Source organism: Gigantopelta aegis, chromosome 4 (assembly GCF_016097555.1).
Source record: "Gigantopelta aegis isolate Gae_Host chromosome 4, Gae_host_genome, whole genome shotgun sequence".
NCBI lineage: Eukaryota > Metazoa > Mollusca > Gastropoda > Neomphalida > Peltospiridae > Gigantopelta > Gigantopelta aegis.
In genome coordinates this window covers 60240204-60267147 of record NC_054702.1, presented here as the reverse complement: position 1 = coordinate 60267147, position 26944 = coordinate 60240204, and the positions used below count along the sequence as shown (strand labels likewise).

Here is a 26944-nt window from a genome sequence, read left to right as displayed (position 1 = left end):
ATCTCGGTCTTCCTCTCTCTCTCTCTCTCTCTCTCTCTCTCTCTCTCTCTCTCTCTCTCTCTCTCTCTCTCTCTCTCTCTCTCTCTCTCTCTCTCTCTCTCTCTCTCCTCTCTCCCTCTGTAATATAGCATAACACAGCGACACGACGACGTTAGGACCCGTTGCCTCAATGTTGATCGTGATTTCAAATTATTTTGTGGAAGAAGTAGAGCCGAAAAGTTTACAGATTCTAGAAAATCACGTTTGGGGAAATTGAAGGATTAAAATTGTGTAACCACACGCACACACACACACGCACGCACGCACGCATTTACACACATACACACGCGCGCGCGTCCTTCATACAAACATATATGAAATAGCCTTCCTACAAGCCTGAGCCGTTAGAGAGTATTGTTACGTACAGTCTCTCACTTTTTTCAAACCAGATTCGGTTTTATAGCTGATTACTTCCAGATTAATATCAATTTTAACATAGATATTAACTTTTAACATGTTTATGATATAAGAGCGCTTTTAATCAAGAAAGAAAGAAATGTTTTATTTAACGACGCACTCAACACATTTTATTTACGGTTATATGGCGTCAGACATATGGTTAAGGACCACACAGATTTTGAGAGGAAACCCGCTGTTGCCACTACATGGGCTACTCTTCCGATTAGCAGCAAGGGATCTTTTATTTGCACTTCCCACAGGCAGGATAGCACAAACCATGGCCTTTGTTGAACCAGTTATGGATCACTGGTCGGTGCAAGTGGTTTACACCTACCCATTGAGCCTTGCAGAGCACTCACTCAGGGTTTGGAGTCCGAACCCAGTACCTACCAGCCTGTAGACCGATGTCCTATCCACTACGCTACCGAGGCCGGTACAAGTAATCAAGTGACTGTAGACGCAGCCTGCTGTTTTCCTGCGACCTTCAGCTATTGTTTACTGCGCTTTTCCCGAGTTCAGCCACCTCCCAGACTGACTACCTGTCACTGGTTGACGACATCTGTTTTTCACTCGTGTCTTCAAGCCACAGAAATCATTATTCCACCACCAACAGCAGTGTGTGTTGTCTTGTCCAAGCAGGTGCATCTTTTCGAGATTGCAATTAACTTATTAGTATCTGTTTCCGTTGTTAACACGTTAGAAGCTACTTTCATGTTTCTTGCGTTGATTTTAGACGCACGTTGGAGACGTCAATCCATACACGAATGAATTCTTCAAGATGAAATTTGGAGAATATCAATAACCGAGTTTTGGGAGGTACTCTTTCAGATATAAGTGTACGGGTTCCCATTTTTTGTAACGGGTGGTGGGGTAGGGCAGGCTGATTTTTTTTCTCCGAATTAAACGAAAATGCCCATATCTGGATAACAACATTTATTCAAATTAGTATTAATGCCAAATATATATATATATATATATATATATATATATATATATATATATATATATATATATGGTATGTACTATCCTGTCTGTGGGATGATGTGTATAAAAGATCACTTGCTGCTAATCGAAAAGAGTAGCCCATGAAGTGGCGACAGCGGGTTTCCTCTCTTAATATATGTGTGGTCCTTAACCATATGTCTGGCGCCATATAACCGTAAATAAAATGTGTTGAGTGCGTCGTTAAATAACCATTTCCTCCTTTTTCATATTTCGAAGATTTTTAAAATTATTTTTCTAGTTTAATCACAGATGTCTTTTTCACCCACTACCTTTTATATGTTTTTTGTCGCCCCATGCAAGGACGAAAAGGAAGGAAATGTTTTATTTAACGATGCACTCAACACATTTTATGTACGGGTATATGGCGTCGGACCCCATGTAAGGAGTCCTAGACAGTGTAGCCCAGCGGTAAAGCGTTCGCTTGATGCGCGGTCGGTGTTAGATCTATCCCTGTCGGTGGCCCATTGGGTTACTTATCGTTCCAGCCAGTGCACCACGACTGGTATATTAAAGGTCGTGGTATGTGCTATCCTGTATGCAGGATGGTGCATTTAAAAGATCCCTTGCTACTAATTGAAAAATGTTGCGGGTTTTCTCTCTAAGACTATATGTCAAAATGACCAAATGTTTGACATCCAAATGGCGATGATTAATAAATTAACGTGCTCTAGTTATGTCGTTAAATAAAACAAACTTTACCTCTATCCCGCCAATGTGTGGGCACCCCGATGTAAAATTTTAGCTACGCCAATGAGTCTAGTACCAGCTACACGTTAGTTTATGGAAGTTAACGCTGATTAAATATGCTAATGCATTTTAACAACTTCTAACTATTTAATTTCCATTAAATTTCACTGTAACGGATATTGCGATCCAGGATTCAGTATGGAACATCCGGTTTCGCACACAGTTTTTTCGAACACAATAATTGAAGTCAGGTCACGTTTCTTGTAGAGCTGTAATGACCAGCTTTTTTTAACTTGGTTCCGATGGTAAAATGAGATAACGACCCGTTCAAAGCTATCAACAGTAGCGGGAATGGGTGGGTGAGTGTATGTGTGTTTATGTATATGTGTTTGTGTGTGTGTGTGTGTGTGTGTGTGTGTGTGTGTGTGTGTGTGTGTGTGTGTGTGTGTGTGTGTGTGTGTGTGTGTGTGTGTGTGTGTGTGTGTGTGTGTGTGGGGGGGGGGGGGTAATGCTTGCTTAGGTGTGTAACATAAACAAAACGTTGATAAAATACTCCTGATAAAGAGAGATCTAATAGATATACAGTTAGGAGAGATATTTGGATAATCGTGTTTTATTCAGTTACGGGTATTATAGGATCCCCGTGACACCCTCTGTCTAATTTTGTCAGCCCCACTGGATCAGTCCCCGACATGTGTTAATTACCATAATATGTTTTCTTTCTATGATACCATTTTCCATTTTAAGTAGCTAGTACATACATGGCAATGTTGAGAGTGTTTTCGTGTGTGTGTGTGTGTGTGTGTGTGTGTGTGTGTGTGTGTGTGTGTGTGTGTGTGTATGTGTGTGTGTGTGTGTGAATTTAAAATAACAAAAATCTACTCAAAATATTCAACACCCAAGCGCTTTTAATATTTTAAGTTATCACCAGGCCAATAATTGAACTAACCACAAACAAATGAATATATTTATATTGTTTTATTATTAATATGTAACAGTAAGATAGTTATTGTAACTAAATATAATAAATATTACATATACATACAATATACAATTTTCGCATAGAAACATTTATATATGCAAATACATACATATATATATATATATATATATATATATAGATAGATAGATATATTCGGGTTTTTTTTTTTTTTAATATTCAGATATATAGTTCTATGTACATAATACTGTTTAAAACAAACACGGTATACCACTACATTCAGTCATTTCCGACAAGTTTCATATTACATTTTCGTTAAATAAAAGTACTGACGTAATTTGCAGAATTTTGTTACAACACGGCTGAAAAGCATCTGTGCCAACTGATCTCAAAAATGTAGTATATGCACAGGAATATTAGAATTGCTCTAAGTATATGAATGTAATCGAATACGCTGATCCAAATAAAATAAATAAAAACCTTGTTACATAAATTGTGATATTTCTGTATAAATAAACGAGAGGATAACTGTACAATATTTTAGTGTACTGGGCTGTACGATATTTCCTCGTGGACCGTCATACTGGGCTGTGTTCAACCAGACAGAGTGGAAAAAACGTTCGCTAGACTGGTTTATGCGCTTTACAGTAAACCAAATGGCTACGTTGGGAACCAGTCAATTAGTTTGCGAACGTTAGCGAAACGTATGCTGGCTGAACTTAGGGCTGTTGTACATAACCAGACTGGAAGTCGACCCCATTGTTCAACAGAAGCTGTGAACTTCCACAATGCGGCACTGTGTACTACGTTCAATTCAGCTATGTCACGTCTCGAATTTACAGCCATAAAACCTCACATTAAACCACGACTAACGACAGGCTCGCCTCCAGAAGGGGAGTTTTGGGAGGGTTTTTTTATATGCATATACCTGCATATGTCACCCGAAGAATGCAGGAAATTGCACTTCAGGACATCTAGTTTTCACAATTTCCCCCGAGGATCTTGCGCCTAAACTCCTCTAGAAACTCTGGTACCCTCTAATCAGACACAGCATCCCCCACCACCAACCCCACTCGACCTGCCCCCAATCCCAAATGTTCGTTTTCGCTGTGCCCGAAGAAGATCGATACTTGATAATATCCCACTTGCAGCTATGTGTAGCTTCGCCCCCCCCCCCCCCCCCCTGCCCGCCACCTGCATAATTTCTTGTACACATGCCTGACAGACAACTAGAACCCACGGTCTCCGGTTGAATCCGGCATGTGTACGTGCCCACACAGTCTCTGGTGGCGGTGGAGAGGAGTTATAAACCCGCGGAGGTGGTAGGTCAATCGTAAAACAATTACTTAGAAGATGTAATCAGATTTGTCATTCCTCTGTGCGCGATGTCTCATGGGGTGCCCTTGACTTTGGGCAGTCATTTGACGAATCTGTTTTGAACTATGGCGGTTCCTTTGATTATAAATTAATTATCTGTTCTGCTTCCGACGATTCTAACGACCTCTGCAACGCACTGCCCAGCTCACAGACGCTCTAGAATACCGTACCTCTAGCTATGTATTTATAAGGACGACTTTGTTGTTTTCCCAATTGCTGTAACGGTTAACTTTACACCCGTATTACTTTCAAGTTTAACACGAGGCCTGTAATGAGTTTACAAAGGGGTGGGACGTAGGTCATGGTAAAGCGTCCGCCTGATGCGCGGTCGGTTTCGGATCGATCTTTGTCTGTGAGCTCTCTGGAGTATTTCTCATCCCAGCCAGCACACCACGACTGGTATATCAAAGGCCGTAGTATGTGTTATCCTGCCTGTGGCATCGTGCATATAAAAGATCCCAAGCTACTAATGAAATATGTAGCGGGTTTCCTCTCTAAGACCATATGTCAGAATTACCAAATGTTTGACATCCAGTAGCCGATGGTTAACAAATCATTGGTGTCATTAAAGAAACCTTTAACTGTTTTCACCAGTGCAAAACAATCATGTTTTGTCACTTGCATGCGAGCAATGTGGTGTGGCATGGCATTGCTGTTGTTAAATAACATCCATGTTCCGGGTCAATGTACACGTTACCCCTATTAAACCTAAATTAGTAAAACTATCATTTCATGTTAACCATTTTTAACAAACTGTACACAAATCCCAAAACAGAAAAGGTTCGTTAGAATGTGTTCCCCTACGTTTCGGCGGCAATACTACTTTGGAAAACAGTAAAGTTGTAAAACAGTTTATTTCATTAATTGCTCGTTTTAGTTGGCTTGCATGATAAATAAAATAACTTCGCAGGATAAAGCCGATACCTTAAGACAGAAACCAGTTCTACTCTATTTATTAAACGGATACAATAAAATATGGATAAAGCATTAGTAGGTAGAGACCGGCCTCGGTGGCGTCGTGGTTAGGTCATCGGTCTACAGGCTGGTAGGTACTGGGTTCGGATCCCAGTCGAGGCATGGGATTTTTAATCCAGATACCGACTCCAAACCCTGAGTGAGTGCTCCGCAAAGCTCAATGGGTAGGTGTAAACCACTTGCACCAACCAGTGATCCATAACTGGTTCAACAAAGGCCATGGTTTGTGCTATCCTGCCTGTGGGAAGCGCAAATAAAAGATCCCTTGCTGCTAATCGGAAAGAGTAGCCCATGTAGTGGCGACAGCGGGTTTCCTCTCAAAATCTGTGTGGTCCGTAACCATATGTCTAACCGTAAATAAATGTGTTGAGTGCGTCGTTAAATAAAACATTTCTTTCTTTTTAGTAGGTAGAGAATTAAAATCCCCTTAAGAATGAAGGAAATGTTTTATTTAACGACGCACTCAACACATTTTATTTACGGTTATATGACGTCAGACATATGGTTAAGGACCACACAGACATTGGGAGAGGAAACCCGCTGTCGCCACTTCATGTGCTACTCCTTTCGATCAGCAGCAAGATATTTTTTATATGCACCATACTACAGACAGGATAGTACATACCACAGCCTTTGATATACCTGTTGTGAAGCACTGGCTGGAACGAGAATAGCCCAATGGGCCCACCGACGGGAATCGATCCTAGATCGATCGCATATCAGGCGAGCGTTGTACCACTGAGCTACGTCCCGCCCCTTTCCCTTATGAAGGCAGTAGGATGTCGCCGAAATTATTATTATTATTTCTTTTTTCTTTTTTTTCTTTTTTTTGTAACTAGTTTGTTTTGATCTCTGTTTTAGTAAGTTTCAAGTTTCTACTTTTTATATTTTCCTGTCGCCCCATAACTCGTCTCATAAAACCGTGTGGTTGCCTCCCCCATCAAAGTGGGTGGCCCCCAGTCATTAGTATATATAATCATGTCTATGGCCATGCTCTTATTTGATTCAGTATAAGTATTTGGATAAATAAATATCCACAGAATAGGAAGTTCGTAAATGCCAAAACGCTTCCTTTTCTTCTTGCACTAAGTAATTGCTATGTCAAACCCGTATAAAATAGTCTGAGGAAATAATCAACTGTCTTTCGATTCTAATATGAACCACTGGTTATGTCGTCACTCAAGACAAATTATTATATTTAACTTTTTTTTCCTCTCTCCTGACACATCGTATATTCTATTGCAGCAGCCTGTCATTCCATTGTCCGACAAATTATACAGTAGCAATTCATCTGAGATAATCAAGAACAATTTGCAAGCATACCTTCGATCAATGTTTCAGTATTTTATGTTTCACAATAGAAGAAGACTGGTAATGGCATTCTGACGTCATAAATGATTATGTAGAGTAAGTAAAACTGTTTTAAAATCATCTCCGTTTTGGAGAAACCACGGACGTTGGGTCGATTTGACTGAAGCGTGTGGGAACACCTGCATATACGTTTCTGGTCACACTTTTCTTCGGTTTCACTTGACTCTGCTGAAAGATAAAAAGAAAAGTTGAAATAAGAAAAGATGATACGGTAATATTTTACTGCGCTTACTATTAACACATACAGATCTTATATTCACATCGTCAACCGCAGGCGAATATAGCTGTCCGGGAACAAGGCACTAGTCATATAGAGTTCGCATATTAAAATTGTTTCAACTAGGTGAAAAACAAATATACATATATACATTGTATAAGCTGAAGCCCATACAATATTAGCAATTTGCCATATTGTCTAAGAAAATCTGTCGCGAAACAGTACAAAATGGTGGTACATAAATAACAAACAATTTTCGAATAATTGGGGTTTTGGCGAATTAATAATGATATATCTATGCGTCAAATTCAACTTTCAATTCGCATTTGGCGAGTTGGCGAGCAACAGCTTATATCTTGATGTGTGTGTGTGTGTGTGTGCGTGTGTGTGTGTGTGTATATATATATATATATATATATATATATATATATATATATATATATGTGTGTGTGTGTATATATGTGTGTGTGTATGTGTGTGTTTGTGTGTTGTAGGTGTGTGTGTCTGGGTCTGTGTGTGTAGATGCGTGTGTGTGTTGTAGGTGTGTGGGGGGTACGTGTGTGAAGGTATGTATGTGCGAGTGTGTGTGTCTGTGTGTGTGTGTGTGTGTGTGTGTGTGTGTGTGTGTGTGTGTGTCTGTGTGTGCGCGCGCATGTATCTATATCTATCTCTAACATCTCTATATTTATCTATTGTTCTATTAATCTATAACGGGTGTTATCTCATCTGGTCATAGTATCCATTTCATGACATTTACCACAGACATAAAACTTGAAACAACAGTAAGCTTAATTGATAAGAGTTCGTTGGTTGTTTTTTGGGGGGTTTTCTCCTTCTGTTTTTCAGTTCGGAGATATATTCGTAGCAGGAAGCGGGGTTGGGACAGGATGACACGGACCCCCCCCCCCCCCCCCCACACACACACACACACACACACACACCCACACACACACAAACACCTCTAAAATGCAATGCGTTGTCTCCTCCCCATATGAAATCACTAATATATAGTGATGGAAACAAATTCATTTCATTACTGTAGTTTTGTCGATATAAACTACAAAAAGAGTTATAGCGTGTTTTGTTTAACGACACCACTAGAGCCATAATGATTTATTAATCGTCGTCTATTGGATGTAAAACATTTGGTAATTCTGATTATATTTTTCCATTAGCAGCAAGAGGTATTTGATATACACCATCCCACAGACAGGATAGCACATACCACAGCTTTTAATATACCAGTCGTGGTGCACTGACTGGAACGAGAAAGAGCCCAATGGGCCACCGACAGGGATCGATCCCAAGTATAAAATACAAAGATATAATGTGGGATTGAACGTTACTGATGTGGAATTGAATGTAAATAAAATGGTTAGCTTCCTTACATAATGGAGGCGGGAACGTAGTCCAGTGGTAAAGCGCTCGTGTGATGCGCGGTGGGTTTGGGATCGATCCACGTCAGCTGGCCCATTGGGCTATTTCTTGCTCCAGCCAGTGCACCACGAGTGGTACATCAAAGGCCGTGGTATGTGCTATCCTGTCTATGGGATGGCGTATATAAAAGATCCCTTGCTGCTAATCGAAAAGAGTAGCCCGTGAAGTGGCGACAGCGGGTTTCCTCTCTCAATATCTGTATGGTCCTTAACCATATGTCTGACACCATATAACCATAAATAAAAAAATGTGTTGAGTGCGTCATTAAATAAAAAAGATTTCCTTCCTTCCTTACATAATGGATGGGGGGGGGGGGGGGGGGGGGGGATTTAGCTCAGTCGGCTGAGCGCTCATCTGAGGTGCTTGCGCGCAGGATTAAACCACCTCGGCGGATCCATTCAACTGATTGGTTTTTTTTCTCTTTCCAACAAGTGCACCCCAACTGGTCAAAGGCCGTGGTAAGTGCTTTCCTGTCTGTGGGAAAGTGCATATAAAACATCCCTAATGAAACTAATGGGAAAATGTAGCGGGTTTCCTCTGATGACTACGAGTCATAATTTGCCAAATGTTTCACATCCAATAGCCGATGATTAATTAATCAATGTACTCTAGTGGTGTCGTTAAACAAAACAAACTTTACCTTTCACTGATGAGTGTTTTGGTTACAGCCAATATTTACTGCCACTACTTATGTGGTCTCTTATTTCTTCCCATCAGTATATATATATATATATATATATATATATATATATATACAGTGAAACCTCTCAAAACAGGACCCTCTGGTAACCGGAATTCCTCCAAAACCGGACCCTCTGTAAACCGGAATTCCTCCAAAACTGGACACTTTTCAAAGTCCTTTTTTTTAAAATCAGTACAGAAAATAACCTCTCTAAACGGGATACCTCTTAAAACCTCAGTTTACTTGGTCTCGAGGGTGCCCGGTTCAGAGGGGTTTATGCTGTCTGTGGGATGGTGCATATAAAATATCCCTTGCTACTAATGGAAAAATGTAGCGGGTTTCATCTCTATGACTGTCAAAATTACCATATGTTTGACATCCAATAGTCGATGATTAATAAATCAATGAGCTCTAGTGGTGTCCATAAACAAACCAAAACAATAAAAGGTGTCCACAGGAACAACATTTGTGAATATGTCATGGTGTTAATATTAACACGATAATAGATTATGTAATCATATTATAGGACATTAAAACTGAAAAAAAAAAAAATAATTTTGTCCTTGTAAATGTTGAAGGTGATTATCGACACCAATAAAACGTCTGTAAGCAATTATATTAAAACGTATAAATGTCCTTACTATAAAGGTATAAAATACATATGCAGTAATGATCAATATCTCCCACATTTTAGCGAAGAGAAACCAAAATATAACACATAATTAAAAATAGATGCAACACCAATCTCTGATACCAACAGAAACGAAAAAGAGTAATAACCTTTAAAATATATTGTATAATAAGAAAGATTATTATTAATAATAAGGTAATTGTTTCGTGTTGTACTGTATTATATTATTTATCAGTAACCACGATGAACAATGGACTAAATAATGTATTAATGATAATAGCAAAGCAGAATATTAAAATATATTGACATTTAAGACCCATACACAATGTCATAAAATACTCAATATCTGGATACCAAAAAAGATAAACCAAGTAGTACATTACATTCGATGGCACTGAATGGACTCATGTCCCCGTGCCACAGAGTTCATCTCCCCTGATTGATACATCAATGATGTGGTTTGTACTGCCCTGCCCTGTCATGCCCTGCCCTGCCCCGCCCTGCCTGTGGGAAAGTACATATAAAATAATCATTTCTGTTTTATCGGTAGGTGTAACCTATATGGCGGTAGTGGCTCCCTCTTTCTGTGTGTGTGTGAGTGTGAGTGTGTGTGTGTGTGTGTGTGTGTGTCTCTCTCTCTCTCTCTCTCTCTCTCTCTCTCTCTCTCTCTCTCTCTCTCATCTCTCTCTCTCTCTCTCTCTCTCTCCCTCTCTCTCGTGTTCTATCTCTCTCTCCCCCCTCTCTCTCTCTCTCTCTCTCTCTCTCTCTCTCTCTCTCTCTCTCTCTCTCTCTCTCTCTCTCTCTCTCTCAAAGTCACAACACAGCTTTTTCTCTCACCAAAAGCTAGACACCCAATAGCCGATGTGCATTTTTGTGCTGGTGTGTTGTTCAACATTCATTCATTCATTCCCCTATCTCAGACGTAGAACCCAGATAGCTGGGACGGTGGTTCCCATGACACGTTTGAACCTTACTTGCCAAATATCTTCTTTGCTTTTCTCCCTTTTCCCTCTGTTTTATTTACAGACTAGTTGTTATTCTTATTGTGCATGCACAAACTGATTACTCTCAATCTGTATATATGGCAGTCGTGTTAGTACTAACGGCAAACCGAAACCAATATAACTAAATAGTGGTATTTGGTATTAAATAAACCGACATAAACATATGATATTATATAAACAGACAAAACTATATACGGTGTTACACAAACACACTAATATATATATATATATATATATATATATATATATATATATATATATATATATATATATATATATATATGTATTATTTCAAACGTCTCAAACACACGTTACCACAATGGCGTGCTATTCTGTGTATTTTGCGTAATCATTTGAACTATAAATTCAGAACGAAACGCACCTAGGAAATTGGAACCTGCAAAACAAGATCCACATTATTATCTACGATTATATCAACAACAACTACATGTCTAGTAGAGAAACCTATTAGAGTGGTCAACTCGTCTAAAAGCAGACACTTGCGATTTGCGGCCACATGGTTACGAAACCACCTGGGTGTTTTTGTTTCCAAATCGTCCAGTATAGTACAAACATACCTGTACAAAGCAATCACTTGGTGCTCAAGAGACCACGTTAAAAAAATGTTTTACTTACAGGGCTTCTAGAATTTTTATAAAATTCACTAGCCATAGGATAAGTGATTTTAAAAATTTACTAGCCATAGGATAAGTGATTTTAAAAATTTACTAGCCATAGGATAAGTGATTTTAAAAATTTACTGGCCATAGGATAAGTGATTTTAAAAATTTACTAGCCATAGGATAAGTGATTTTAAAAATTTACTAGCCATGTTTAAAAATACTTTACTTTTAGTTAATACAATTTTACTAAATAATAGTAAAAATCGGATATGTCACCTAAAGAGAGAGATATGGCTTAAAAATACTAACATTGGTGATAGGGGTGGGGATCAAGATATTTACATTTAAAAAGTATACTTAACTGCAACATTTGAAAAAAAAAAATTACTAGTCGTCAGGCATAGCAATAGTAGTTATTTACTAGTGCAACATTGAATATCACTAGCCATGGGAGTGGGACTACCATAATCTAGAAGCCCTGTACTTAACGACATCATTAGAGCATTTTGATTTATTAATCATCGGCAATTAGATGTCAGACATTTTGGTAATTTTGCTCTTTGGAGATTATCGGGTATGAAAAAAAAACCCTATCTTTTCTGTCTTAACAGTTAGATGGTGCATTATGCTACTAACAAATACAATGAGGTTATTTTAGTGAAACGGCAACCGCACACATGATTAAAAAGAGTCTCGTTAGATACAAATTTTGTAAAGTTTTGAAATACCTGTTCATCACTGGTAAAAAAACAAAAAAAACATCCTCCTTTGTTATTATCATAAAGTAACTATGATGACAATAATATTCATCTAATCTGTGTTGTAATACTAGTATACTAATGTTTATCTATAAATATATGCATGTAGGATAAAACGACTTACAGACAATCTAAGTGATATTTTAATTTGCACGAACATTATGTGTATTAATTACCATAGAATAATTTAGAGATGTACGATATGTTAGCACAGAAACCTAGCTTTAAGTACTAAAATAATAATAATAATTAATTAAATAATAATATTTTTAAAATCTTATATATGGCCTAGAAACGACGATATTACTCTGAAACGAAATTTTTGCACATCATAATAATTGTGTGGTGAATGAGTCTTACGGGGTGTGTTGCGACAGCCATCTTACAGGGATTAGTTTGTTTAACTTTTATACTCTTACATCTCTCTAAGCATATTAAATACTAATTATAATATCGTAAAAACATTTGACCATATTTTCCCCTTCTACCCGAAAACCAAATGTTTGGTATAAACAACACATGCTGTTAGAAAGTGAAAATTAACGGATATGTTCTCTGAAATGGCCATTGATAATATAGCCATTTTGGAATAGTTTCATTTTCTTGTGTTAGAATGTCGTTGCATGTACTCGTCAGTGCTCTACGACTAGTCGATGATTGTGGTATAGTGGTATTGTCATTTTACCTAGTGTGGGGATTACCAAAAAAAATTGCTGATGTCGGTATGGACAATCCTTGTGGCAGCAATGGGATTATTTTATTCTAGAGTCCAAGAGTTGCTTTAATAATAAGTTGTAATAGCCATGGATTTAACAAGTGCCGACATGACCTTCAGCAATAAGACTTTTCATTACTTTTTCACGCTGACCTTATTCTGTTTCATACGAAAAACATCAGAATATTGTTTATAGACTGGATGCCAAATCTACACAGCTTTACACTTCAAGGAATTTTCTACACCATCACTGATGTGACTCCAGATTTAGATGAGTTTGCTGGAGGCAAGATAAAAATTAGGTCTTCTTGCACATAGTTGCTTAGTAGGTTGACATCGAAGCATTATCCGTTTGGATATTGGCCGAAGAGTCCCTGGTTTTTATTCGGTTCTATCCATTGCTGTTTGGAATCGGCTGTGCATGATTAGTGTCATCAGCTTAGTAAGACATTGTCAGTGATTTAATACTACCCCTCTTTATACTTATACATGAAGTAACTATAATATATATATATATATATATATATATATATATATTATATTATATATCAACAGAACCTTTTATTGTGCAGTAAAACTGAAAATTACTCACAGTTCTTGCCCCAGCCTTTTCACCTCGGCCAAGAGCCTTGCTGCCCTGCAGAGCAAGATAATAAGTTTTCATGCGAGGTATGTTAGCGCGAGTCTGACCCTGATATTTTAGATGGGGATACTGGTGGGTGAGTAGTGCGTAAAAATAGGTTAGACGTGCATTTGTACAGAAACGAAGCAAGAGATGTGCAACATAATTAAAAGCACAGAAAATGCGAATAAGATAAGCATTGCAAATTAGTGATTTAAGAAAAGCAAAAGTTTTTAAAAAATCAATGAAATCAAATTATGTCAATTCAAATTTATATCGTTCACAAAATAGTTAAGTTGCGTTTTGGCAGACATATATATAAATACATAAATTTTGTTTTATATTCAGTGCAATACGAATAAAAATATAATGATATATAAGTCTATATTCACAATGTGTGGCATGTACACACTGGGAGTAGATGGTTGCGACATGATATCACTTGTGTTAATCACTCCACATTCATTCGTTGGCGATGAAACGTTAGTATGAAGACAAGGTATAAAAGAATAACACCGATTGTTGAAAATCAGGCACGCATGTGAGGAGTACAAACAATGCAACATGAAAAGAGAAACGGAGCACACGTCAAACAACAGGTTAAGTTTATGAAAGAGAAGGAATACACGCGTGTGACACTTTATTGTTTTTGTTTTGTTTTGTTTTATTTAACGACGCCACTAGAGCACATTGATTTTTTTTATCTTATCATCGGTTAATGGACGTCAAACATATGGTCATTCTGACACTGTTTTTAAGAGGAAACTCGCTGTCGCCACATAGGCTACTCTTTTACGACAGGCAGCCAGGGATATTTTATTTGCGCTTCCCACAGGCAGGATAGCACAAACCATGGCCTTTGTTGAACCAGTTATGGATCACTGGTCGGTGCAAGTGGTTTACACCTACCCATTGAGCTTTGCGGAGCACTCACTCAGGGTTTGGAGACGGTATCTGGATTAAAAATCCCATGCCTCGACTGGGATCCGAACCCAGTACCCACTAGCCTGTAGACCGATGGCCTAACCACGACGCCACCGAGGCCGGTCTAGTGACACTTTATCTACAGGTGCCACAGGGAACGACATTTTTCCATGATATGGAATTTACTACAAGTTATTTATTTCTGAGCCTATTATTTTCTAAATTGAACACAAAAATAGTTGTGGGTCTTTTTCTTTTTGTTGTTGTTTTTATTGTGTTTTGGTTTGTTGTTGTTGGAGGGGTTTTTTTGTGTGTTTTTTTTTTTTTGGGGGGGGGGGTGGTTGTTTTTTGGGGTGGTTATTTTTTTAGGGGGTTGGGTTTTTTTTGGGGGGTGTTATTTCCAAAACACTTTTACTTTTCTTTTTACGTCAAACAAAACTGATATTATTTACACAAAAAAAAGATTTGTAGGAGAATGGGACAGACTATAGATTACCAAGACCGCAGCTTAAAACGTTAAAAGTTTGAAGTATGCCTCTTGAATATATTTGTTTGAGTTCAAACACTTATATTATACCCAATAGTCCAAATGGCTATATTTGAATCTCAAGTTTATAATGTTAAATTTGACCCTAGAGTTCAACAACATGTTTAAATCCTGAACTTAAACTATAGTATTGAAACTTTGCGTCCAAACCCTTGTGTTAACACTGTGAAATTAAACTCTTGGGTGCAGATTCTTAAACGTTAATCTAAACTTTAAACTCGTAAGTATGAGTTTAGGTAATGATAGCGGTACTCTAATGTATTAAAACTGTTCTATTAAAATTCAAATAACTCAAATTATTATAAATAACACCAAACTTTAACTACCACTTTGATTCTCATATTTGAATACTAGTAGTAACAACACCTCAGTGAATATCTCACTATATCTGTTCAAGAACTATTATTTCGCTAATTCTGAACACTTATTTGTTAAGATTAATTATGTTAGGTGGCAACACTGGATTCGTTTCAACCCATCGATAAAGAAGGTGTGTGTTACAGGTGCCACTTGGCAAACTGAGCAGGGTTAGGTCCGTATTTACGAATATCATATGACATCATCGCTCTTTTCAAAGATGATTTGACAAGACAAAACGTCTACGATTACGGCACTGTGCCAGCAATTATGGAAAACTTACAGTTTGACCGTATACATTCACAGTCTCTATCTCTCAACGTAGTGTATTTTAATATGGCAAGGTTCGAAAACGGCGTCAGAGGGTCTGCGGTTTTCACTTCAAGCAAACGAGACATACATACACATGAATGCCCAGTTAACGGGTGTCAATAACGGTACCTTCAAACACTCGGTTAGAAATCAGTGAAACAGTACTAGTTCTCTACCAGTATTGATCAGGTGCTTATAAAATTTTGGAGTCTAGAATCAAATCTGCAATGACGCCACACGCAATTTCTACGATGTTAACGTTTCAAGATGCTGACTTGAGTCAAGACGTTAGACGTTTTATAGGCAATTTGAGCAGTTGGAACATCTTGGACTGTAACACACGTGTCGAGCAATCGTTAAATTGAAAAAATACTCTTAGAGCAGTCTGGATTAACAGCACAAACTCCGATCTATTAAAGGGACATTCCTGAGTTTGCTACAATTTTTAAGATGTTATCGACTGACAGAGACTTTTTAACGATTGTAATTACATATCAAATATCTATTTCTGCATAAAATATTAGTGGCTGTATATTAAACGTGTTTCTGATCGTTCTAATATTTGTATTGCGTTAAATTTCATTTTATTTCCTAAAATAAATGTTTTCGTACGTACGAAATTATTTGAGACAAAATCTAGTTTGGGCTTCTTACAAATATTAAGACGACCAGAAACACATTGGTTATACAGACACTGGCATTCTAAACAAGAAAATATATTTTAAATGTATGTTTAATCATAGAAATATTTTATTAGTCGGAAACATCTTACAATGTAGCAAACTCGGGAATGTCCCTTTAAGGGATCGAGAATGGCGGCGGCTGACATTCGGTATTAAAGCTACACATTCTGCAATCCCAATCAAAACCTGCCGGACAAAAACATGGCTGACTCATGTGTGATTATAACTGTAAAATAATTGTCAGTCCGACAGGAAGGAAGGAAATAAGGAAATGTTTTATTTAATGACACACTCAACACATTTTATTTACGGTTATATGGCGTCAAACATCGTTAAGGATCACACAGATATTGAGAGAGGAAACCCGCTGTCGCCACTTCATGGGCTACTCTTTTCGATTAGCAGCAAGGAATCTTTTATATGCACCATCCCATAGACAGGATAGTACATACAACACCAGTTGTGGAGCACTGGCTGGAACGGGAAATAGCCCAGTGAGGCCACCGACGGGGATCGATCCTAAACCGACCGCGCATCAAGCGAGCGCTTTACCACTGAGCTAGGTCCCACCCCAGTCCGACGGGGCGACAGGCAAAAAACATCTCCCGGCCCATGGCGATGCTGACCCCAAAAAAACCCGGTTGGGACGACAAAAACCACCAAATACACGGTTTAAAACATTTTGCATTCAGCTCATTGATTTATGTAACACATGACCTACACGTGACGTATTATTTTATTGTTTTCCATCAAGGTGTTAGATCGGTGTGAGGGGGAGGGGCGACCTAACTCAGAAAGCTCTCTTATGCTCAGATAAACAACATCACATCGTTCTTGCTCGTCGCTTTTGCACTGCACTGCGAGATTGCAAAGAATTTAGTGAATTAAGCTCTTGGTATTAAAGTATTGATTAGTACATGTAGCAGAACTTTCGTCCTTCTTTGTTGTCACTCATTCACAGCTGTAGTGTGAAACAAAAGTCAAATTACATTATTGTTTTAACAGTTACTTATTTTTTAAACAGTGCACTGTAATAAATGTAGATCTATTTAAAATTAAAAATGCAAAGTCTTGAATACTGCATTCTTTACAACAAATTATATCTACTTTAATACTATTGTTTCACTACTTCAAATAAGATCATTAATACGACTACGTAAATGCTAAGCCTAAATCACCTGTGAACTTAATACACAATGGTGAAATACAATTAATGTTACAACGCCTTTACAATGCGACCAACCTTAACAGCTCCAAAGAGGGTCGAGTTTCCATAGTAGTTCTCCTCGTCCTCTGTCATCATGCTATAGTTCATAACTGGGGTTCTCGGAGTCTCAGGTGAACACACCTGTTGTGTAAAACAAGTACGAGAATAAGTTAGCATTATAATATTGGCAGGTAGTGGGTTCGCACCCCGGTACTGGCTCCCACCCTTGTACTGGTTTCCACCCTGGTACTGGCTCCCACCCCGGTACTGGCTCCCACCCCGGTACTGGTTTCCACCCCAGTACTGGCTCCCACCCTGGTACTGGTTCCCACCCCGGTTACTAGATCCCACCCCGGTAGTGGCTCCCTCTCTAGAGTGAGTGTTAACGACTTAATCGGTAGGTATAAGGCCGATTTCTGTGTCACTGATCATTAAAAACTAGCCTATTGTTTTGGAGAGACACCTCAGATAACATTCTTGAACCATAACTAGATATAAGAATGAATATAAATCGAAACGAAATGAAATGACAGAGCGTAAGCACAAACTGCAAACCTGTACTGTCACCTTTATTTAATTGTATTGCAATAATATACCCGCTTAACCAATTTCATACAATGCAAAACAAGTTTATAATTTCAGGTTGAGAAATTAATAAATCACCTATTTTGTTTAATAAGTCCGTGTTTTTATAAACTATTGACTAAAACGGTTTACGTTTGGTCTTTGTTGAATATGTTCGTGTTTGTTAGATCGGTAATGTTAATACTGCTATACGTAATGTCAATATATTTACACTGGATAAGATCATCCAATAAATAAATAACTACGAGAAGATGGTCACAGATTGAAATTCAGATCATTTTTGTATGTGCTAAAATTGCATTCAAATGTGCAAATATTACTTGCAACATTAACAAGATAATAAAAGTATTATTGTACAAGCAGTTGGACAATATCTCACCCTGTACACAGGAAGAGCTCTGAAAACTGCCCCTTGCAACTTCTCTCCAGTCGTGGAACTTTCAAGATGGTGATTGTAGGCCTGGAGTGCAAAGATTGCTATGAGTCTTATATAACATCATTTACATCAGGGTCTAATTGTCCAAGCATTATTAAATTAATCATGGTTTAGACAATATTCTCCTTTTAATTAATTTTGCACAACTGAAAAATAAATTTAAGATTTGATTAAGTATGACTATCTTTGGTTATTTAAATCACGTTATAACATTATATTTTCAATTATCATCTGTACTGATTTAGTCCGTGATTTTCAACGTGTCTGTTACCCACTGGTTACGCTAATTAACATTTGAGCAACTGGCACCAGAATTTGAAGAGGATAATGCTAACTATAATTAAACACTATTAAGTAGTTTAGTGACATTTCATGTTAAACCGTCATTATTTAAGGCAGAAGAAGGGATATCTTTGATTTTAGTCTTCCAATTCATTTACTAGTATATTGTTCATCCATTTCATTCATAATACATGAAGCTACAATTTGGTGAGAAAGGTATTATTTAAAACAAAAATTAAATACATATTGTGACGGAACATGCTCTTATTTTTTTTCGCCTGTGGCGATATTAATTGTTTTAGAGGGCCGTGTGCAGTCCCAATATGCACTTAGACCAGGTGGGCACTTTGTTACGTAATACCTCCGCGCGACCGTACCCTCTAATACACACCCGGACCAGGTGTCGAGGCCATGTGGCCAGTAGTTACGTAATACCTCCGCGAGTTCTGTTTTACGACCTTGTTTTCCGAGCGGGTGGCGTCAGCTAGTCTGACCATCTAAGAAAAATGCCGTCTTGGTCGCTGTGGAAATATCACTTGTAGGTATTCGGTACCGCCTTGTACCCCCAGGCGATATTTGGGTTTTTGTAATAAATAGCTAGGATTTAGATTTATCGGGGAGAAACAAAAGGAAGGCTCACAGGGAACGTTAGTCCGTTTGGACTTGGTAAATATTATTTCTGCTCTGTTGTATAACCTTGATGTGATTGATGTGACTTTAAATATTTTAATACTGTATTATACCAATATTATTTAGACAGTGTTTCCGGTAACTGACGAAGTAAATTGTAGGCTTCACTGTTCTAAAAATATAAAGCTTAGCCGGTTATCCTAGAGGACCTAGGTAAACTGTATGTTATTGTCTTTATTGTGATAGGTACCAGTATTAATTCTGTATTACAAGGTTACTGAATGAGTAGTTAAGGGTTAATTAAAAATTAACCAGTTAGGAATAGAGTTGTAATTCCTTTATTAATTAAGTTCCCCTGGAAGCGTTTCTCAATTATCACACGTGTGTGTGTTGTATCACGGTGAAGTGATTAGAATATTGTGTAAACTAGACACCTAGAGATTAACTAATTAAGTGATTAGTTCTGGGTTGTTATTATTATTGTTGTTGTTAATTAATTAACTGCGGCAAATATATTTTCAGCTTAGTATTAATACAGATTCCAAAGTGTATTGTGTTTTTGTTGTGTTTTCTAGTGAACTAACGTGCTATATTATATATACTTTATATAAGATTATCTCTGATATACCTAGAACCGAGCCACGCGGGTATTGGACTGCCCGTTACAGAGAGATCTAATAGATATACAGTTAGGAGAGATATTTGGATAATCGTGTTTTATTCAGTTACGGGTATTATAGGATCCCCGTGACACATATTTATAGCGTATTATTATTTATATTGTAAAGGTGTAATCATTATATAGTGATGTATTAGTCTCAAATAATGGACACCGTCTGTGTGTACGGTATCGATGTCACGATTCTTTTTGCCCTGCAATATAATTATTTTAATGTTTTAAAAATACTCTACCCGACTTTTACGGTGATTGCTATAAGTTTCCATAAACATCAACATTATTTATAAGTTTCCATAAACATCAACATTATTTATAAGTTTCCATAAACATCAACATTGTTTACACTGGTATCACAACTTTAAAGCCACTTTTATTTACAAGGACCATAGTATGCAAAATAATATGAATATTGAACTGTATATCGACGTTAAGCTTTGAAATACAGTTAATACAGTCGAATTATAATCCAGTACTACCTACTCTTTTAATTCGGTTTTTTTTATAGCAAGATAATATATATTGCAAACTATTCGACCATGAATTACTGAAATTACTTAAATGAACTGATCATGACTAGACAGAACTGTTATATTTGGTATTTCATACCCTGGGTTTTATAAGTGCTCCAAAGAATTTCTTATCTTCTGGCTGTGGGCGTTGCGTTGTTTGACGGATATAAGCTGATCTCCGAAATGGGCGCCATCTAAACCATAAAAATATAACATGATATGCATTTGGAAAACCTGCAATATTAATTAAATCTAAAGTATTTTGTCAATGTTAATAAAAAAAAAGTATTTACTTTATATGTACTATTTTAAAATAGGTTTACTTACTTTTCGTTGTCAAATATTAAAGGATATTCAAATTTTTGCACTGTGGTTATTTTCTGCCCAGCAGTTTTCTTTGCTACTGGAGCTTGTGGAGTCTGAAATGTAAATATTAGAAAACAATTATAACCGTTACTAGAGACTTACCTTGTGCTGTACAATAAACTTTAGCGCTTAATTATTTATTATCGTTGGTCGTTTACAGATCATTAGTTGATATACATGTATATAATAACAATTTACAGACATAATGGGGGGTGTTTTAACTTATAACACAGATAAGGAGAATATAAGAAAATGTTTATAAAAACTCTTCGCAAAATTTGAGAACACAAAGTATCAAAATACATTGAAACACCTCTAAACCGGACACCCTCCGGACCATGTAAAATGTCCAGTTTTAAGAGGTATCCGGTTTATAGGGGTTAAATTCTGTACTCATTTTAAAAAAGGACCGTGAAAAATGTCGTTTTTTTTAGGAAATTCCGGTTTATAGACGGTCCGGTTTTAAGAGGTTTCACTGTATCATAACTGCAGATTCTCGTATTTTAAACATTTTGTATAAATATTTTCCTGTCTTTAAGATATTTAATTCATTTACATTATTCGTAGGTATTAACTGAATTAATTCAAACAGAAGGATGAGTTCTGTAATATTTATTCCTAGATATAACAACAAAGCCTAATGTCCATGCCTCCATGGTTGTGAACTCACCTCAGTGATATCGTACGGTAGAGACGGCGAGCCAGCTAGTTCTTCCGACACTGGGAACAGGAATGGACGATGCTGACTGAAGAAACCTATAAATTTACCTTTCTTACCCCACCACACCCTAAAAATGAAAAGGAACACATTGTATAAAACAAGAAAAACTATATAGCTAGACTTTTAATTTATAAAATTATTATTTAACTAATTGCTGAATGGAAGGAAATAAATGTTATACAGAACCATATCCTAGTATAATGTATAATGGGTTTCATGCTGTGGTAACTGGTCACAGAAATTCAATGCCACTTTTAATTAAGAACAGTGTTTCTTTTGTTTGTATTCACATATAGACCCGTAGAAACCGGGTGATCGGGGTGCAGGGGGCTGTACCACCACTCCATCCCCACCTACCCACTTCCCACACACACTTGAGGGTCAAACTGTACATTGTTTGGTCCTACTTTATACAAATTAAGATAAAAATCTAGCTGATGCCTCCCCACCCCTACAAGAGATTAGAGACTGCCCCTCTCTACTGGGGAGTGAACCCCCGCCCCCACTTCAGATATAGTTGCTATGGGCCTGACATATAACTGAAAACAGCACGTACGATAACTATAATTTTAATATATTATTATTAGGTTTGTTTGTATAGCAATGTTATATATCCCTGTGAACATTTTCTGTCAATTCCCAATATTTATGAGTAATACAAAGATCCATTAGAAGCTGGGCACGCCTTGTCCTTTTCCTGCATGTTTACCCTCTCTAGGCGTATTCATAATATACCACACACTATCACCCCCACCCCCACCTCCACCCCCACCCCCACCCCCACCTCACGTTTAAAGTCGTCCCCAATCGGTCTGTTACCGTAGTTAATTATCAGACAAACCTCAAAGATCCGTCCGTTGATCCAGACAAAATAGATTTGTGTGCATCCACATACACAAGGGAGACAATCCGTACTAGATGAGCTCTCCAGCAAATCAACTGCTTTATCGGCTCCTGTGTCAAAAAAACGAAACAAAATATAGAGTTACAGTATTAATAAATGTCAGACGATTTCAGGATCTGGGATAATATTTGTTATACCAAAATGGACAGGTGTAAAACTCTAACGATATTTTTGTATATAAATTATACACGAGCTACATGATTTACCGTTTGAGCATCGTTAAGACTTAATCTAGCAATAGTAAACAAAAATTTAAGTTTTCATCCCGATTCGAAACATTAAATATAGTCTTTATGACATAATCACGTACTGTCTTGTATATAAGGCCACATAAAAAATACGTGGTGAATATCCCAGCCCGCCCACCCGATAAGACCCTACCCAAGATATTTGTGTTTGTGGTGTAGTTTAATTTGTGACCCCACTGCTATGAACTAATGGATTTGCATAACATTTAAGAAATTAATACTTTCAACAAAAAGCAAAACAAATAATGATACAAACAAACAAACTCACAGCATCCTCAGCTTCCGGACTTTCTAAAAATTTCTTCACGTCCCACATAGTGATGTAACCCTCTGAAAGAATTATTTTAAATATGTATCAGCGTTTTTGCACATTTGTTCTAGTCTAGCTGTTATTTGCAAGTGTTGATAGTGAGCAGGCATTGCCCATTTGTTTTGTAGGGTTTTTTGTTGCTGTTTGTGAAATTTGTTGGGTTTTTTATTATTATTATTATTATTATTATTATTATTGTTGGGGTTGGATTTTTTTTTTTTTTTTTTTTTTTTTTTTTTTTTGGGGGGGGGGGGGTTGTTATATTTTGTTGTTGTTTTTTCTTTTGTTGTTGTTTTACTCCCAAATTGTTTTTTTTTTTTTATCGAATCATCCACTCATTTCATCTGCTGCCCTCTGGTAAGGTAATTGTTAAGACAACTCTAAACATTGCTGCGATATTATATTTAGTGTTTGTCATAGTCGTACAAATTAAAGTAAGGACTCGTTCGCATTCTACCACTAAAAATACTTATAACAAGTGAAAGTTAGGTGTAATTATTAAAAACAAGTGCGTGTATTTAATTTTGCTCTATTGTGAAAAAACGAATACCCCAAAACACCCCAAAAAGTGTTCAGTGGTACGGGACATCATTTCGTTAAACAAAAAATAATGTTTAAGTTTTAGGGGTCATGTGTAAAACAAACTGACTGTGATCTCCAGTAACCAGGATGTTGACGTCCTTGTCGTAACACAGCGCCGTGATGGCCGTCCCCGTCCGTCGAGTCATCGGCATCACTTCCCGCAAGAGGTCGCCCTGCACAACACAAAACAGGTGTCATTCATGGACCTAACTGAAATTCACTTTCAACTCGCAGCATTACGGTCTCGCGGTGTGATGCAAAAATACTTATAAGGACGATGCGATGTTGTGTAAGCGTGCAGCTTAAAGTCGCAGACAGAAGTTTCAACGAATGAAAATGGACACCAAGTTTGGTTAAACTACAAACCTGTAGTACATTTGGACGTTACTATTATATTATAATTAAGTAATTGTTGCCATTATATTGTGAGTATATAGGAGAGGGCCTAATAAGTTGGCAGAAGGGTGTCTAATCCTTTTGTTTATGCAATAAAATATGTTTTCAATCAATTTGGACAAAGTTACAATAGAGTGAAATGAGAGGTTGTGACGTTAAAACATGGATATACCCTTAAAAATAAACTAGAGCTTCTATCCATAATCATTACTTTTCAGAGGTACCAGCGTTTTTAAAATATGAAGAAAAACCCTCACCTTTTTGTAGTATTGGAAGCACAAGGATGGCCAGACAAATTTCAGATTGATAACCTAATCAATAAAGTTTTAAGTAATGTTGGATTTCAATTATCAGAAACGATTCTAATGGTTATCAAATACGTCATAGTGTTTAACTCTGTCACTTTAAGAGAGACTTGTGAATTAAGTCTCGGATTTATAAACTATAAAAATATTTGCAGACGCAGAAATTTACATCAAATTATTACCAGGTAACACAAACGATCTTCCCTTTTCACATTTTACATGTTCAGTTACGAAAATTGTTAGAATGTGATAACAGTTTTGTCGTTTAGAGTTTTAAACACGTTGTTCTGATAATACACCTCAGATGCTTCGGAAGTCTGTCCAGGACAGGGGTTAATGAGTAGTTGGCACCGCATAGTGAGAGAAACCAGTGCACCTAGCTCTGGGATGGAACTGCTATTAGCCACTTACTCCACTGACGCTCTCCTAAAAAGGGGCGGGACGTAGCCCAGTGGTAAAGCGTTTGCTTGATGCGCCGTCGGTCTAGGATCGATCCCCATCGGTGGACCCATTGGGTTATGTCTCATTCCAGTCAGTGCTCCACAACTGACCGGCCTCGGTGGCGTCGTCGTTAGGCCATCGGTCAACAGGCTGGTAGGTACTGGGTTCGGATCCCAGTCGAGGCATGGGATTTTTAATCCAGATACCGACTCCAAACCCTGAGTGAGTGCTCCGCAAGGCTCATTGGGTAGGTGTAAACCACTTGCACCGACCAGTGATCCATAACTGGTTCAACAAAGGCCATGATGTGTGCTATCCTGCCTGTGAGAAGCGCAAATAAAAGATCCCTTGCTGCTAATCGGAAAGAGTTGCCCATGAAGTGGCGACAGCGGGTTTCCTCTCCAACTCTGTGTGGTCCTTAACCATATGTCTGACGCCATATAACCGTAAATAAAATGTGATGAGTGCGTCGTTAAATAAAACATTTCTTCTTTTTTTTGCTGCACAACTGGTGTAACAAAAGCCGTGGTATGTACTTTCATGTCTGTGGGATGGTGCATATAAAAGATCCCTTGCTTCTTATCGAAAAGAGTAGCCCATGAAGTGGCGACAGTGGGTTTCCTCTCTTAATATATGTGTGGTCCTTAACCATATGTCCGACACCATATAACCGTAAATACAATGTGATGAGTGCGTCGTTAAATAAAACATGTTTTTGTTAGAATGTGATAACAATTTTGGCGTTTTAAACACATTGTTCTGATAATACACGTCAGATGCCTCGGACAAGGGTTAATGATTAGCTGACAGTGGGTAGTGAGATAAACCAAAAGTTTCTTTTGTTTAACGACACCACTGGAGCACATTGATTAATTAATCATCAGCTATTGGATGTCAAATATACAGTTATTCTGACTCGTAGTCATCAGAGAAAAACCGCTACACTTTTCCTAATGCAGTAAGGGAACTTGTATATGCACTTTCCCACGGAAAGCACATACCACTGGTTGGAATGGGGCACTGGTTGAAATGAGAGAAAAAAACACAATCAGTTGAATTGAGAGAAACCAATGCACCTAGCTCTGGGATGGAACTGCTATAAAGGTTTCAATCCCAGTATTTTAGGGATTTGGGATTCGATTTAGGTGGCCGCTGGCCGCGTTAGACAGATGTCCGCTTATTACAGGTGCATTTACATTATAAATCGTTTGGGGGTGGGGGGGAGGTGGCCGCTTAAAACAGGTGACCGAAAGGTACAGGTGGCCGCTAAGACAGGTTTGACTGTATCTACAAGCCTTAAGACCGATGGCATAGTCACTTACTCCACTGACTCTCTCCTAACCTAACTGAATGCAAATTACGTTTATAAGAACTCACGTCAAAGTTCCAGAACCTGATGAACGAATCCTGGTGCGCCGTCACGACCAGGGGCTGGTGCTCCTCCACGATCATCTTAGCATCCGGGTCCACGTTGTCATCCTCCATCCGCACCCGTTTACTACTACCCTTCGACGACGTGCTTTCGGCGCCGCTCATGTTCACTATTACATCGCGTCCATCTGGGGTAAAAAAAAGAAAAGAAAAGTTTCAAAATGAAATCTCTATAAATGTATTTTAGTGCTACAGGTAACAACGAGATCTGGATGTAGTTGCTACAGATATCATGGGGTAAACGTTTTCCAACCATGATAACTCATCATTTAATTTAGAAAGCAGTTATATTTTTATTAATTTACTACGTTCATGACATTATTGTGTCTCAATCCCATAGAAGAAAGTCCAAACATATCAACTGATTTATAAGCTAGAATACTGTTTTTGCATTGATTTACATGACGCCCTATTTCCACACCCTTCCCAATGAAAACAAGGTAATTGTACAACCCTGACATATCTATCAAAACATGGGGTGGGACGTAGCCCAGTGGTAAAGCGCTCGCTTGATATGTGGTCGGTTTGGGATCGATCCCAGTCAGTGGGCCCATTGGGATATTTCTCGCTTCAGTCAGTGCACCACGACTGGTACATAAAAGGCCGT

General features: G+C 37.8%; 1 protein-coding gene across 3 annotated transcripts in view; it reads right to left on the bottom strand.

The window, feature by feature from the left end:
* Nucleotides 1-6061: 6061 nt before the first annotated feature.
* The window catches only part of LOC121370856 (WD repeat-containing protein 64-like), a 59620-nt gene continuing 38737 nt past the window's right edge, over nt 6062-26944 (bottom strand). Inside the window, exons 22-33 of one of the 3 annotated variants that reach the window (XM_041496365.1) lie at nt 26284-26465; nt 23832-23937; nt 23141-23202; nt 22562-22674; nt 21670-21787; nt 20961-21052; nt 20731-20827; nt 18477-18557; nt 17549-17653; nt 13453-13497; nt 12116-12125; nt 6844-6961 (exon numbers count right to left, since the gene is read on the bottom strand). In XM_041496365.1, coding sequence (XP_041352299.1) covers nt 12123-12125; nt 13453-13497; nt 17549-17653; nt 18477-18557; nt 20731-20827; nt 20961-21052; nt 21670-21787; nt 22562-22674; nt 23141-23202; nt 23832-23937; nt 26284-26465 — 1004 coding nt within the window. In that variant the 3' untranslated portion in view covers nt 6844-6961; nt 12116-12122. Of the gene's footprint in view, nt 6962-12115; nt 12126-13452; nt 13498-17548; nt 17654-18476; nt 18558-20730; nt 20828-20960; nt 21053-21669; nt 21788-22561; nt 22675-23140; nt 23203-23831; nt 23938-26283; nt 26466-26944 lie in introns of all 3 variants that reach the window. The other 2 variants (XM_041496363.1, XM_041496364.1) reach the window with 2 other exon arrangements.